Source organism: Salmo salar, chromosome 06 (genome assembly GCF_965601325.2).
Source record: "Salmo salar chromosome 06, fSalSal1, whole genome shotgun sequence".
Lineage (NCBI taxonomy): Eukaryota > Metazoa > Chordata > Actinopteri > Salmoniformes > Salmonidae > Salmo > Salmo salar.
In genome coordinates, this window is record NC_138296.1 from 77,395,141 (window position 1) to 77,410,346 (window position 15,206).

General features: G+C 42.9%; 1 protein-coding gene across 3 annotated transcripts in view; it reads right to left on the bottom strand.

Annotated features, from left to right (window-relative positions):
* LOC106608047 (kelch-like protein 29) overlaps positions 1-15,206 on the bottom strand; it is a 418,259-nt gene that overhangs the window by 33,751 nt on the left and 369,302 nt on the right. For all 3 annotated transcript variants that reach the window (XM_082976980.1, XM_082976981.1, XM_082976982.1), the window contains 2 exons: positions 5,361-5,543; positions 3,897-4,077 (listed from right to left, as the gene is read on the bottom strand). In XM_082976980.1, coding sequence (XP_082833106.1) covers positions 3,897-4,077; positions 5,361-5,543 — 364 coding nt within the window. The remainder of the gene's footprint in view (positions 1-3,896; positions 4,078-5,360; positions 5,544-15,206) is intronic.

The window sequence follows — 15,206 nt, forward strand, 5'->3', positions numbered from 1 at the left end:
AATATCTAATAAGTTACCTGTAAACGCTGTCCAAACATTTCAAACAACTTTCCTAATACAACTTTAGGTATTTTTTAACGTATATCGATACAATTTAAAAGACAGGATAAACGGTGTTCAATACCGGATAAAAACGTGAAGCGCGTGACCTGGACTTGGCTGGACCCTCGTTCTGAACTGCCGTATTTCTTCATTTCTCTAAAGAAAAACATCAACCAGTTTCTAAAGACTTGACATCCAGTGGAAGCGATAGGAACTGCAAGCAAGTGCCTTATAAATCTAGATACACATAGAAACCCCATTGAAAACACTGTCACCTCAAAAAAAACTAAATCCTGGATGGTTTGTCCTCGGGGTTTCGCCTGCCAAATAAATTCTGTTATACTCACAGACATAATTTTAACAGTTTTAGAAACGTTAGAGTGTTTTCTATCCAAATCTACCAATTATCTGCATATCCTAGCTTCTGGGCCTGAGTAGCAGGCAGTTTACTCTGGGCACGTCTTTCATCCGGACGTCAAAATACTGCCCCCTAGCCCAAAGAAGTTAAACCCTTTACAATGAAGATCTGTGAAGTTATTTGGATTTTTACGAATTATCTTTGAAAGACAGGGTCCTGAAAAAGGGACGTTTCTATTTTGGCTGAGTTTATATACAGGGTCCGTTACAGTAACATATTTACAATGTGCAGGGATACTGGAGTGATAGAGGTAGATATGTTCAGGGGTAAGTTGACTAGGCATCAGGATATATGATAAACAGAGTCGCAGCGGTATACGTGGATGGGGGCGTGCTCGCCCCCCTGTAGTCCACTATCAGCTCCTTGTCCTTACTGATGTTGAGGGAGAGGTTGTTGTTCGGGCACCACACTGCCAGGTCACGGACCTCCTCCCTATAGGCCACGTATCAAACTCATTCCACGGAGAGCTGAGTGTCTGTGGGTTTACGCTCCACCTTTGTTTTTGATTTATGAATTAAGGTCACTAATTAATAAGGAACTCCCCACCTGGTTGTCTAGGTCTTAATTGAAAAGAAAAAACAAAAACCTGCAGACACTAGGCCCTTCATGGAAGGAGTTTGACACCCCTGCTGTAGGCCGTCTCATCGTCGGCGGTGATCGGGCCTATGACCGTCTTGTCGGAAAACTTGCTGTTAGTGGCACATGTTCACACAGTCGTGAGTAAACAGGGAATACAGGAGGGGACTAAGCGCACAACCCTGTGGGTCCCCCTGTGTTAAGGGTCAGTGTGGTGGAGATGATGTTGCCTACCCTCACCACCTGGGGTTGGCCTGTCAGGAAGTCCAGGATCCAGTTGGCGAGGGAGGTGTTCAGTCCCAGGATCCTAAGCTTGGTGATGAGCTTGGAGGGGACTATGGTGTTGAACGCTGAGATATGGTCAATGAACAGCATTCTCATAGGTATTCCTCTTATTTAGGTGGGTGAGGGCAGTGTTGAGTGCAATTGAGATTGTGTCATCTATGGATCTGTTGGGGCGGTATGCAAATTGGAGTCGGTCTAGGGTGTCTGGGATGGAGTTGACGTGTGCCATAACCAGCCTCGCAAGCGCAACATGTGGGAGTTATTTCATTTTACTGACGGATTGCCACCACCAGACAGACCTACTGTACATGTCAAGGTTTCCGTTCGCTGGTAATAACTGGCTTTGTCACTACAAAAATGTAAATGGCAATAAATAAAATTTGGTGCCTGTCCCGGGGAACAAAAAAAATCACATTGCAAAATAGTGCCAACTGTAAAGTTTGGTGGAGGCGGAATAATGGTCTGGGGCTGATTTTCATGGTTTGGGCTAGGCCCCTTCCTTGCAGTGAAGGGAAATCTTAACGCTACAGCGTACAATGATATTTTAGACGATTCTACATTTTTTACTGGTCCCCCGTGGGAATTGAACCCACAACCCTGGCATTGCAAGCGCCATGCTCTACTAACTATGCCACACAGGACATTCTGTGCTTCCAACTTTGTGGCAACAGTTTGGGGAAGGCCCTTTCCTGTTTCAGCATGACAATACCCCCGTGCATAAAGTGAGGTCCATACAGAGATTGCTGTGGAAGAACTGGACTGGTCTGCAGAGACCTGACCTCAACCCCATCAAACACCTTTGGGATGAATTGGAATGCCGACTGCAAGCCAGGCCTAATCGCCCAACATCAGTGCCCAACCTCACTAATGGTAGTATGGAAGCAAGTCCCTGCAGCAATGTTCCAACATGTAGTGGAAAGCCTTCCCTGAAGAGTGGAGGCTGTTATAGCAGCAAAGGGGGGGGGGGGGGGGGCAACTCCATATTAATTCCCAAATTTCAGATTTGTCCGGTAAATTAAAATTCTGCACCACATTTTCATAACGGAAACCCCGGTACACCAACAGACAGACCTACTGTACTACCATATGTCCAGCTAGAGAGCAAATGAAAGACTACCTGTGAGACGGCAGTGAGAAATCTTTAGAGAGCTGAGGTTAAAGTCCTGTCATGTTTTAATGCTGTTTTGATGAGAAATCCATGTGCTTAGCTGGCCCAGCCATACTGGAAGGAAATTACTATAAATGGCTTAACACTGGGTGTGTAAATGGCTGAGTGTGTGTGCGCGACACGCAGGGAGTATAAATATCCCTCAGACGAGGAGCTCTCGGCCACCTGGGGAGAAATGACATGTCTTATAGCATGAAGACACTTCTGTCCACACGCTGTGAAAACCAACACAGCAACACTTACTATATGCCATCACCCCCACTTTCTACATCAAATCTGACATTTCGTCCACCAATATTTCAACCACTCAGATAAGACACTCCTGCTGTTTCTGTACACCCATTAGTAGTACATAGAATTCTGTTGAACCCCTTACACATAGTACCACTGTTCATCTGTTCATCTGAGTGCCCCGATACCAGACAGAACCTTTTGACAGTTTCAGACAGAGAAAGTTGTAGATAATGGACACTGGCTGAGGGTCTCCGAACACGCACCACACACGTCACTGCTTTGTTTGGCTGTAAACGCTGAGATACACTGCTAGGTCTGTAATTACGAGCTGCGACTGGAGGCAGAGGAATCAAATGCGTTTCCATTACAGGGCTCAGTATTCCAGCCAGCCAGCCTTAATGACACAGCATGGCAGCGTTACGGAGACATATCAAATTAGATGATTCCATTTGAGGGATCGATGTTACATGGAGAGAGTGTCGGTGTGTGTGTGTTTTGTTGCGTTGAGAGCGGCTTCACAGTGTGTGTGTGTGTGTGTTGTTGCGTTGAGAGCAGCTTCACAGTGTGTGTGTGTGTGTGGTTGCGTTGAGAGAGGCTTCAGTGTTTATGTGTGTGTCGTTGCATTGAGAAAGGCTTGGGAGATCCATTCAGTTCTGTAATGAGCAGCAGCAGCCTGTTCCATTACGTTCTGTAATGTTATTTTGATTGCTCAATTTAATCTCCCCAGCCCAGCATCAAGACCGTGTGTGGAGAGCAGCAGAAGATAAAGCCATTTTACCACTGCCATTCACATCTCCTCATAGGCCCTTCAGTCTCATTGTTGCACTGCCGTGGATGGAAGTGTTGCTTTCTGATCAAAGAGATTTTACCCACTAATCAATAATCAAGTTTGACATTAAACTGTCCTTAACAGCTCAGGACAGTTAGACACACACAGGGATATACAGACACTAGCCATCCTTCTGGCCAGGGACATCTATGCCCAAGGTTCTATTGAAAAAGCTAGTCGATGTAACCTAACATACAAGACACTTCATGAAATAACTTCAATATAAATACAGAGCACCTGCAAACATGTTTAAGCATAGCTTCCGTTCCTGCTACACTAGCAGCATCAAAAGCTCAAGACACTATCAGTTGTTTATACTCCATAAGCACATGTCAGTGTCCTACCTCTCTACATGGTCCAGGTTTCCTGACACACCCAGACCTCCGATGGTATAAAGTTTCCCATCGTAGACCAGACTGTTGTGTCTGCAGCGAGGCACCGTCATACGGGACATCAGATTCCAGTTGTCCAATAGAGACATGTAGCACCACACGTCAGCTACCATCACCCCTGACTCTGTCCCACCTGAAACACACACATAAAACACACACACACACACGTCAGCTACCATCACCCTTGACTATGTCCCACCTGAAACACACATAAAACACACACACACACGTCAGCTACCATCACCCCCGACTCTGTCCCACCTGAAACACACACACACGTCAGCTACCATCACCCCCGACTCTGTCCCACCTGAAACACACACACACGTCAGCTACCATCACCCCCGACTCTGTCCCACCTGAAACACACACATAAAACACACACACACGTCAGCTACTATCACCCCTGACTCTGTCCCACCTGAAACACACACATAAAACACACACACACGTCAGCTACTATCACCCCCGACTCTGTCCCACCTGAAACACACACATAAAACACACACACACACGTCAGCTACCATCACCCCCGACTCTGTCCCACCTGAAACACACACACACACACACACACACACACACACACACACACGTCAGCTACCATCACCCCCGACTCTGTCCCACCTGAAACACACACATAAAACACACACACACACACACACACACACGTCAGCTACTATCACCCCCGACTCTGTCCAACCTGAAACACACACATAACACACGTCAGCTACCATCACCCCTGACTCTGTCCCACCTGAAACACACACATAAAACACACACACTCGTCAGCTACCATCACACCCGACTAACAGCGACTAAATAAAATGCATATATAATGTAACCAATGTTAAAAATATCCAGATAGTTTCTTTTTTTTACTGGTTTACAATAAGTCATTTTGGAATCGTTATGACCTGGGGGCAAATGTAACAAGGCACCACCAAGACACCATGCCTGCATATTCACCCTTATTTCTACCCCTCACTGTTACAATGCATTACCTAGCTTGGTTTGAAAGCAGCAAACACAGTGGACATTCCATCCATTATATGGAGGAACACAGAGTCCTCAGCCCTGGTTAGTACTACTGCACACTGATGATTTCCCCACTGAGCGCCTGCCTCCCCACACACAGGCCAGGTCCATGGGAAATGAGAGAGTGGAGAACATTCTCTCTAAGCATTTCTAGTGTTCTGTTTCACAGTCCAACGTCAAGGTCTACCTCTGTATAGGAGATGTACACAAATGGAGACTATATAGTACAGAGACCTTTGGAGGAATATAGTACAGAGAACAGAGACCTCTGGAAGAATATAGGGGAACAATAATATGAAGATAATTTTAAAACTTTACACTGGATGTATGGATAAACAGATATATACTGTATGTGTGTGACGGTCCACGTTGTTAGCCTACCTGACAGATAGATGTTGTCCCCAGCTGAGATGACGCTGAAGAACTCTCTGTCGTAGAAGGGCAGGCTTGCCAATGGGAACCACTTACTGTTCTGAGGGTTAAAACATGTCACTGCCGTCAGAGAGCGCTGGTTCATACTTATGGCCTGACGACCACCGATTAACACTATCACCTCCGCCACACCTAGAGGGACAGAGGGAGGGGGGGACAGAGAAACTCGTTAAACAAGTGTTTGCAGAACCTATCATACGGTGAGGTTGTTGTTGTTGTGAGTGCGTTAGAGCAGTGTTTCTGTTAAAAGGACCCGCCAGCCTATTTAGTTGGCTTGGAACAGCAACTGTTGACTGAGTCAGAGGTTCAGGTGCAATAATTGTTGGTTTTTATTTACAATGAAATGTAAATAGTGATAGCACAGTTAGGATCCTGCGATAGCATAGGAACTAGTGACATAGTTGGGTTCAAGCAATGTTTGTAACAAACAATTAGTCCATTTGTGTGGGGAGAAATGGAGGGAAATAACCTACATGACGTGATGATCACAGGCAAATCCGCTTCAGAAATGGGCTGTGGTTATTGTAGCCTCGGAAGTGGGAAGCCCAGGTTTCTCACATACTAAACAGGATTTTGGAAGGTTGTGGACTATGGTTGTGGACAATTCCTTTTGGGTGATGGACATGGCTCTAATTAGTCTACAGACGGCACCAAACTTGGCTTCAGATGTTTTTCAATTTAGCAGCCTACAGGCCTTGTTTATTGTTATTTCCAATTCAATAGCCTCTCAGGGATATGCAAAACCAAAATGCAAACTGACAAAGTTTCCTCTTGGTGCAGAAAAGTGTAGTGTGTAAAGTGGGAAATATAACTCAATTATCTAGACAGCTCTCTCTGCCATCTGTTAGTCTGCAGCAGCACTCCACTCTCCAGTCCCATACAGATAACTCTCCTGTCTCCATCCCTCTTTCTCTCTCCCTCCCTCTCTTTCGGTCTCTCCCTCCATTGCCACAGAACACACTTTTATCCCACTATCTCTCTACCCCCCAACCCTCTTCTGCCCCCTCTACTCCATTCCCATAGATGCACATCACTTCTCTCTCTGTGCTAGTGAGACTCACAGCATGGCCTCAAACCCTTACTAAATCAATACGCTAAATCAATGTGTGGATATTCAAGAACAGCAGCACTGCAAACACAACAGCATTTTAATTCTGGGTCTCATCTAATTCAGAGCAGCACCTCCATTCACCTGTGTGTGTGTGTGTGTGTGTTTTGATCAGAGCTCTCTCAGCCAGTATAAGTATTCTCTCCATGTTCAGTGCTCAACCATGGTGTTCAGTACACTACTGGTGCCTCGTCTCTCAGACACTGTTGGCATACGCTGTATAAAGATGCTAGTGATGTGTAGTGTGTGTGTTTGTGGTTGCATGTGTGTTTGTGGTTGCATGTGTGGCAGCATACGCTGTAAAATATGCTAGTGATGTGTAGTGTGTGTTTGTGGTTGCATGTGTGTTTGTGTGTGGCAGCATACGCTGTATAAAAACACCAGTGATCCAAAACACAAACACACTGGCTGTCTGCCACATGTATCTCCAGGCCTCTTAGTCCTCAACAGCAGTTTGACAGAGGGGAGGGAGGGAGAAAGGGAAAGCCAGAGAGAAGGAAAGAGATATATTCCTCAATCATTCCATAGCTTGGATTCTAACCGCTGGCTCATCTTCCTGGATCAATACTCCTTCTCCTCCCTCGTTCCCCTGACAACCACCACTCCTTTTCTTCCTTCACCATCCTTCCATCCCTTTAAACACTGCGGTCATCTTTTAACTAAAGCTGCTCTCCAGCTTTCCTTATTTTCTCTCTTCCTGTCTTTCTCCAGGGCTGTTAAAATACAGTGAGAGCTTTTGATAAAAAAAGGAGAGGAGAACAGAAGGCTTTAGTGGGATGAGCAGAGAGAAGAGGTAAATGCTGCCTCAGACACAGCTGACACTGGGATAGGATGGATGGAAACATGCACTGCCTCTTCCAAAGATCGAGGGCAGTTTAATCACAAAAATGGGCCACAAATGTGCTAGAGCTTTACCAAATATTAATACGTGTTGCCATTGTAACTACAAAGATATGGGTGAATGAACACTGACTGATTATTAAAGTAGAAGAATAGTGACAACATATGGGAAGATGAGCGGTATGAAAAGATTTACCGCTGAGTGCAGTGGTATTCAGAGTGGCAACAGCACAACCATCAGGTACCAACTACAGCCCAACTTCAGCTGACATACTGCTCATATACAGTACAATATTGCTGAATGTGTGATTCTCAGTCCTGAGGTAAATGCCAACCATGTATCTCGACACAGAACATATACAAGAAACATACATAATGTGTTGGATGTGTGTTTAGATCCTTGTTCTCTCTACATCATCATGCATTATAACAACCTGAAGGTTCATACATACACCAGGGATGGTGGAGTAACTGCCAAGATAAGCCACTCATCTTTTTATTTTTCAATTGCCGAATGTTTTTGTTTGTGAACATGACATCTGGATGGGAGGTGGGATGCCTCTTGACCCCTGACCTCTGTCACCTGCTCTTAGAGGTCAGACAGAGACACTTCACTTGTTAGGGAGGTGGAAAAAGGCTTCAAAAGAAAGAAAAAAACAGAAGGAATGTTAATTTTTTTCTCTACCTCTCTTCCTATCCCTGTCTTTGTTCTTGCTCCATATCTCCCCCTCTGTCCTCTGGTAGAGTAACTAGAAACTGTTCATACTTAGCAGGTCCAAACATGGAGCCAAAACATCCTCTGGTGGTTGAGACAGCCAGGGTGAAGGTGAATCCAGCCAGTGGTGGATCACATCACAGGTAGAGCTGCTAGAGACGTGTGTGCACGCAGTACATTCTCCTTGACAACAGATCCACACAGGGGCTGATGTCATTCAGCTGCTGAAACAGTGGGGGAAGAGGAAGGATGTATGGAGGGATGGAGAGATAACTGAGATGCTGAAAGCTTGTGTTCTCTCCCGTGTCGTGACCATGAGAGGAAAGGAGGAGAGATGAGGGGCGAGAACTCTGGCAGATTAGCTGCCCACCTGCTGAGCCTAGCGTCGACGGAACACACACACACACACACACCACAGCCACTACCTCCTAATGACTCCTATCCATGACACCAGCATGCTCCCTACTGTTCACACACACACACACACACTCCCTGTCATTTACATCACAGCAGGACTAAGTAAGGGTTCTCCTCCACACGCCATAGGTTCTTACACACAAATGTCTCTCGGGGAGCTTTTATTTCCTGTACACACACACCTTTCCTGCACCAGTCCAGTTTCCCCTATCCCCTGTTCAAAACGTTCCCTCTATCTCCCTTACATTGTCAAAGTAAACATGACAACAATGGTCCAATAAGACAGCACTATACAGGAATATACTACTGTTAGTAAAAAAATCAATAATGATCATGTTCAGTGGTAATAATATTAAAAGCAATTACAACCAATAATAATGATGACAATTGTAAAAATACAATTAATACTGGTACTAGGTTTAACTGACTTCTAGAAAAGGCATAGTAATGACTAGTAACGGTATGGAAAAGCCAGAACAGAAAGCCTAATATTAATGACAGTTTTTCACTTAGGTTGTGACAGGAGTCTAAAACACAGCATTTTTATTTAGATATGTATTAAAGTTAATCGTTTAGGTTTCACATCTATCTTATAATTTTGGGTAAGATTGTATTTCTATGACTAAATATCTTCCACAATTGGACAGAAAATACAGCTCCGTAGGTACCTCTCCTCTCTGCGTTCTCCATTTCTCCTTGTTCTACTCCCTACTGTGGCCCTTCCTCTTTTTACCCCACGGCTAAACCCTGCTCTCTCCGTCTACCCCTCTCACCTCAGCCCTGTTTTAGTTTTTATTTCATCTTCTCAATCTTGTTCTCTCCCATTGCCCTCGTCTTCTTGGACGCTCTTTTTCCCCTTAATCTCACTCATACCTCAGTCTATCACTAAGACCCACTCTTCCTTTTTCCCCTTAATCTCACTCATACCTCAGTCTATCACTAAGACCCACTCTTCCTTTTTCCCCTTAATCTCACTCATACCTCAGTCTATCACTAAGACCCACTCTTCCTTTTTCCCCTTAATCTCACTCATACCTCAGTCTATCACTAAGACCCACTCTTCCTTTTTCCTCTCCACTCAATTGCTCCCTCTCCTCCGCCCTCTCCTCCTCCCTCTCTAACCTTATGGTCTCTCTCCCAGGGGGGTAATTTGGTATGGTGAGGATCGGGAGGCCAGGGGCCTCAGTGTGTGTGGCCCCAGCTGTGAGAGTATTCTGGCATAGAATCAGGCAGTGTGCGTTTAAGTCAATTTGTGCGCTCTAAGGGTATTCTCATGGTGTGTGTGTGTGTGTGTGTTTGTGGCCTGCTGTGAGGGGACTAGCCAGGTTGAGTGACAGTCACAATGGGACAGGGACTCGGCACTAGCAGGCGCTCTGCCAGCACACACACACACACGTTTCTTTTGCACGCACTGTCGAAACATACAGTCCATGCCAAATGTGACCGTTTGACCTACCTAAGATCACCCACAGCTTCAGATTCATACAATCTCACACTCATCCAGGCTGCTAATGTGAAAATCATTGCATGTGCAGATTTGGTCTGTGTGCATATATGTGTGGCGTGGGCAAACTGCATATTCTAGCTCTGAGTAGACACGGAGTTAAGTCAGTCAGCCAGCCAGTATCCATCCTCTACCTCCATGCAACATTATGGCTTAACTTGATTCTCCGGTAAGTGGTCAGAAAGTTGTGTCGTCATGCCAACAGCCATGGGTTTTATATTCACTGGACATATTTAGACCAGAGGTCACACTACCATTTTAATGTATGATGTGATATTTATGTATTTGTTCAACATTTCACCAATAAGACGAGAAACAAACATCTCCACCTCAATCTTTTATTTGACGCTCTACTACATCTTTCCACATTACAAGGAAAGAGATATTACTATGATATGCTGAAGAAATTTTGCAAGCTTTGGCTTCATATAGTGTGTGTGTGTGACTCAGCCATTCTCAAGCAGTGCGGACCATGCTGCATTCCTCTTTAGAGTAACACAAAGTAATCTCACACTACATTGGTTCTTTAAAACAAACCAGCCTGAATAATCACTCAAACCAGGCACTGTACACTTACACAAGCATGCACGCACGCCCACACACGCTTGCACACAAATGTGACCCGATTCAGGAAACTAGGCATATGTCGCAAGTCACGACTTCACAGGAGAGCTGTTTGAATGTTAAAAAAAATGTTTTTGCTAAATGCATTTTTGCCAGAAATGCCTTTTCAAACATGTGAACTTTCATGTGCCTTAATATCAAACTTCTTTGCCATCTGTAAATACAAATACAGTTGTTAAATTACGAGCCCAGTTTGTTTAGCCACAGAAAAAGCAAGCAACCTTCCCGCTAGCCATGAGTGGGCTGGACATGCCGAGAGATGCGTTCGGATTGGTTTACCATAAAGCACGCGTCTGTCTATTGGAGCTGGTCAGTATGTTTAGGTAATCGTGTCGAATGTGGCTTTAAAAAAATATATATTGCGTAGTAAAACTGCATAACCCTACTGTCAAGTTAACTTCTTTGGGAAAGGGGGGCAGTATTGAGTAGCTTGGATGAATGAGGTGCCCAGAGTAAACTGCCTACTACTCAGGCCCAAAAGCTAGAATATGCATATAATTAGTAGATTTGGATAGAAAACACTGAAGTGTCTAAAACTGTTTGAATGATGTCTGTGAGCCTAACAGAACTCATATGGCAGGCAAAAACCTGAGAAAAAATCCAACCAGGAAGTGGGAAATCTGTAAATTTGTAGTTTTTCAAGTGATTTTTCAAGTAACATGCAAAACATAAACATAACAGCCAGAGGGATTCCAAAGAAATGAGAAAAAAATCAAATAAAACTACTCCACATTATATCAAATACAGACATATAGCGAATACTTGACATTTTGTTTTGTATACGTTTTAAAGACTAAATAGTTATCCAAATCAGATAAAAAAAATTAAGAAAAGGGGCTTTTTCTTCATAAATTTTGATTTGTGTATGAAACATTTTCCTAATAAAATAAAGAGATTTATGACATACTCACGTTCAATTGTGGAATCAGTGTAGTAAAATAATATGTCAAACGTAGAAATGTCAATGGTTGTATGCAAATAGAGGCCAAGATAGTTTTACATCAGTCCAGAACACTTCACTATATAAACAATCACAGAATATGTGTTCAATAGATTCAGTTTCTACTTCACAAAAACTGCATTCACTGGTAACATCAAGTATATATTTAGAAATCAAACTATTACACGGATAGAATCTATGGATTATCTTAAAGGAGATCTCCTTTACTTTATTGGTCACCATAAATTTGTGTGGAGTGAGCCAAGCACGGCGCCAGTGATGTCTGTGAGCCTAACAGAACTCATATGGCAGGCAAAAACCTGAGAAAAAATCCAACCAGGAAGTGGGAAATCTGCGGTTTGTAGTTTTTCAAGTGATTCCCTATCCAATATACAGTGTCTGTGGGGTCATTTTGTACTTCCTAAGGCTTCCACTAGATGTCAACAGTCTTTAGAACGTCGTTTCATGCTTCTACTGTGAATGGGGAGAGAATAAAAGGTATTGGAATCAGATGACTGAGAAAATGACATGAGCTCAGTGGCGCGTGGTCCCGTGAGAGTTAGCTGTGTTCCTTTTCCTTTTTGAAGACAAAGGAATCGTCCAGTTGGAATATTATGGAAGATTACTGATAAAAACATCCTAAAGATTGATTCTATACATCGTTTGACATGTTTCTATGAACTGTAATATAACTCTTGACTTTTCGTCTGAACTTTCTTCGCGAGCACAGTGCATTTGGGTTACTCGACTGAGCACGCGAACAAAACGGAGGTATTTGGACATAAATATGGACTTTATCGAAAAAAATGAACATTTATTGTGGAACTGTGATTCCTGTGAGTGCATTCCGATGAAGATCAAAGGTAAGTGAATATTTATAATGCTATTTCTGAGTTTTGTTGACTTCACAAAATGGCGGGTTTGGTTTTGTGACTGAGCGCTGTACTCAGATTGCAAAGTGTGCTTTCGCTGTAAAGCTTTTTTGAAATCTGACAGCGGTTTCATTAAGGAGAAGTGTATCTATAATTCTTTGAATAACAGTTGTATATTTTACCAACGTTTATGATAAGTATTTCTGTAAATTGATGTGCTCATTCACCGGAAGTTTTGGGAGGTTAAACATTTCTGAACATTACACGCCAATGTAAAAATTGGGTTTTTGGATATAAATATGAACTTTATCGAGCAAAACATACATGTATTGTGTAACATGAAGTCCTATGAGTGCCATCTGATGAAGATCATCAAAGGTTAGTGATTAATTTTAGCTGTATTTCTGTTTTTTGTGACCCCTCTCCTTGCTTGGAAAATGGCTGTGTGGTTTTTCTTGTCTTGGTGCTGTCCTAACAATCTAATGCTATGCTTTCGCTGTAAAGCCTTTTTGAAATCGGACAGTGTGGTTGGATTAACGAGCAGATTATCTTTAAAATGATGTATAATACTTGTATGTGTGAGAAATTTGAATTATGAGATTTTTGTTGTTTTGAATTTGGCGCTCTGCTATTTCACTGGCTGTTGGCGAGGTGGGACGCTACCGTCCCACATAGAGTTAAAGATACCGTAGAGAAGTGTATCTTTAATTCTATGTAAAACACTTGTATGAACGTTTATGATGAGTATTTCTGTAAATTGATGTGGCTACTTGCAAAATCACTGGATGTTTTGGAGGCAAAACATTACTGAACATAACGCGCCAATGTAAACAGATTTTTGGATATAAATATGAACTTTATCAAACAAAACTTACATGTATTGTGTAACGAACTCCTATGAGTGCCATCTGATGAATATCAAAGGTTAGTGATTCATTTTATCTCTATTTCTACTTTTTGTGACTTTTTGTGACTCTCTTTGGCTGGAAAATGGCTGTATGTTTTCTTGTGACTAGGAGCTGACCTAACATAATCGCAAGGTATGCTTTCTCCGTAAAGCCTTTGTGAAATCGGATTAATGAAATTGGATTAATGAGAAGTTCATCTTTAAAATGGTGTATAATACTTGTATGTTTGAGGAATTTTAATTATGAGATTTTTGTTGTTTTGAATTTGGCAGCCTGCTATTTCACTGGCTGTTAGCAGGGTGGGACGCTAGCGTCCCACATTTCCCAGCGAGGTTAAAGTGTACTGTTAGCTAGCTAATGTTAGCTAGCTGGCTCGCTAGCTAAAGTTGGGTATATGCTCTCCACTTTCTGGAGGACCGAGTTTTGAAATCAGTGTAATTTGAGTACGATAGCTAAGGAGATGGGGATTACATCATCAAACTAAGGCAACCATGCATAGCATCAGACAGGAGACGCATCCAACCATGATATATACTGGTAAGATTTTCAGATATTACACATTTCTAATTTTGACAGAAAGTGGTTTCATTTCAAGTGTACTGTTAGCTAGCTAACGTTAGCTGGCTGGGTCGCTAGCTAACGTTACATGTATGATCTTATTCTTAGTAGCTCTCAGACATTTGCTTGACTAGTTATAGCCATAGAACCGGGTGGGGTAGCTACCTGCAGATTCATGCAAGGTAGTGACGTCATGAGTTGTGATTATGGTCCATTGTTTAGCTAGCTAGCTACATGTCTTAAAAGACTGCACTCATATTTTAACAAAGTATTTTTATTTCAAGTTAAAGTGTACTGTTAGCTAGCTAAATTAGCTGGCTGGGTTGCTAACTAACGTTACATCATGCACTGGGATTCATTGTTTGCCTAGCTTGCTATCTAGCTACATTTCTTAAAAACCTTGTCTTAGTGTGCCAGAGCACAGAATAAGTGATGCATTTTTGAATGCTCAACATCCGTTGAATATGTCCGGTGTCAGTAAACGTCGGTAACAAAGCGTAATTCAATTGTTGCCAGCAGCACAGTTAGTCACCAACGCTCTGGATAATATTTAAAAAAAACTAATCAGCTCTGCTAGGGGGAGTAAAATGGTCAGAGTGGGGTGTTCTCTCATTATGTGTCTGGAAGTAGCTAGCCAATGTTAGCCAGCTAGCTTGGGTGCTTGACTGTGTTGTGAGGTCAGAGATTTCGGAACAACCCTACTTATTGGACAGAGCGTCCAGTGTGCGCTCTGAACGCGAAACCACAGATAGAAGCTCTCAGATGTATGGAAGCTGGCTAGTTAGTACATAACGGTTGGATCAACCCTTAAAGAGATGGGTGGAGCTAAGGCTTAAGAGGGTGTGAACAATGCTGAATGGGTGTAGACAAAGAGGGGCTCTCCAATAGTAGTACCAAAACATTGAAAGACGGTTTTCCCAAAAGGGAGTTTACAAGTTGATCAACTTTCAAAGCAGATTTACTTTCCCATTGTTTCCTAAAATGCAGTGTATGATATACCATTTTGTAGCTCTGAGTCTCTACTTTTATCCAACATAAAAAACTGAAATTCAAATGTTGCTACATAAGAACGAATCCAGGTCGTGAGTCACAAATACCCAAAATAACAAACCCTATAATTGCCATCCAAAATCACACGTTTCAAGTACCATCTCCCAAGCGAATGGCTGGAGTGGAGGTGGTGACAAAAAAATAAATGAGAAATAAATTATATTGGCTGAAACAGGGCTCTAGTCAAGACTGTGTGAATTAGGCCTGTGCTTCAGACGAAAGGCGATAGACAGATCGAATAGCATATGATCTTATGATC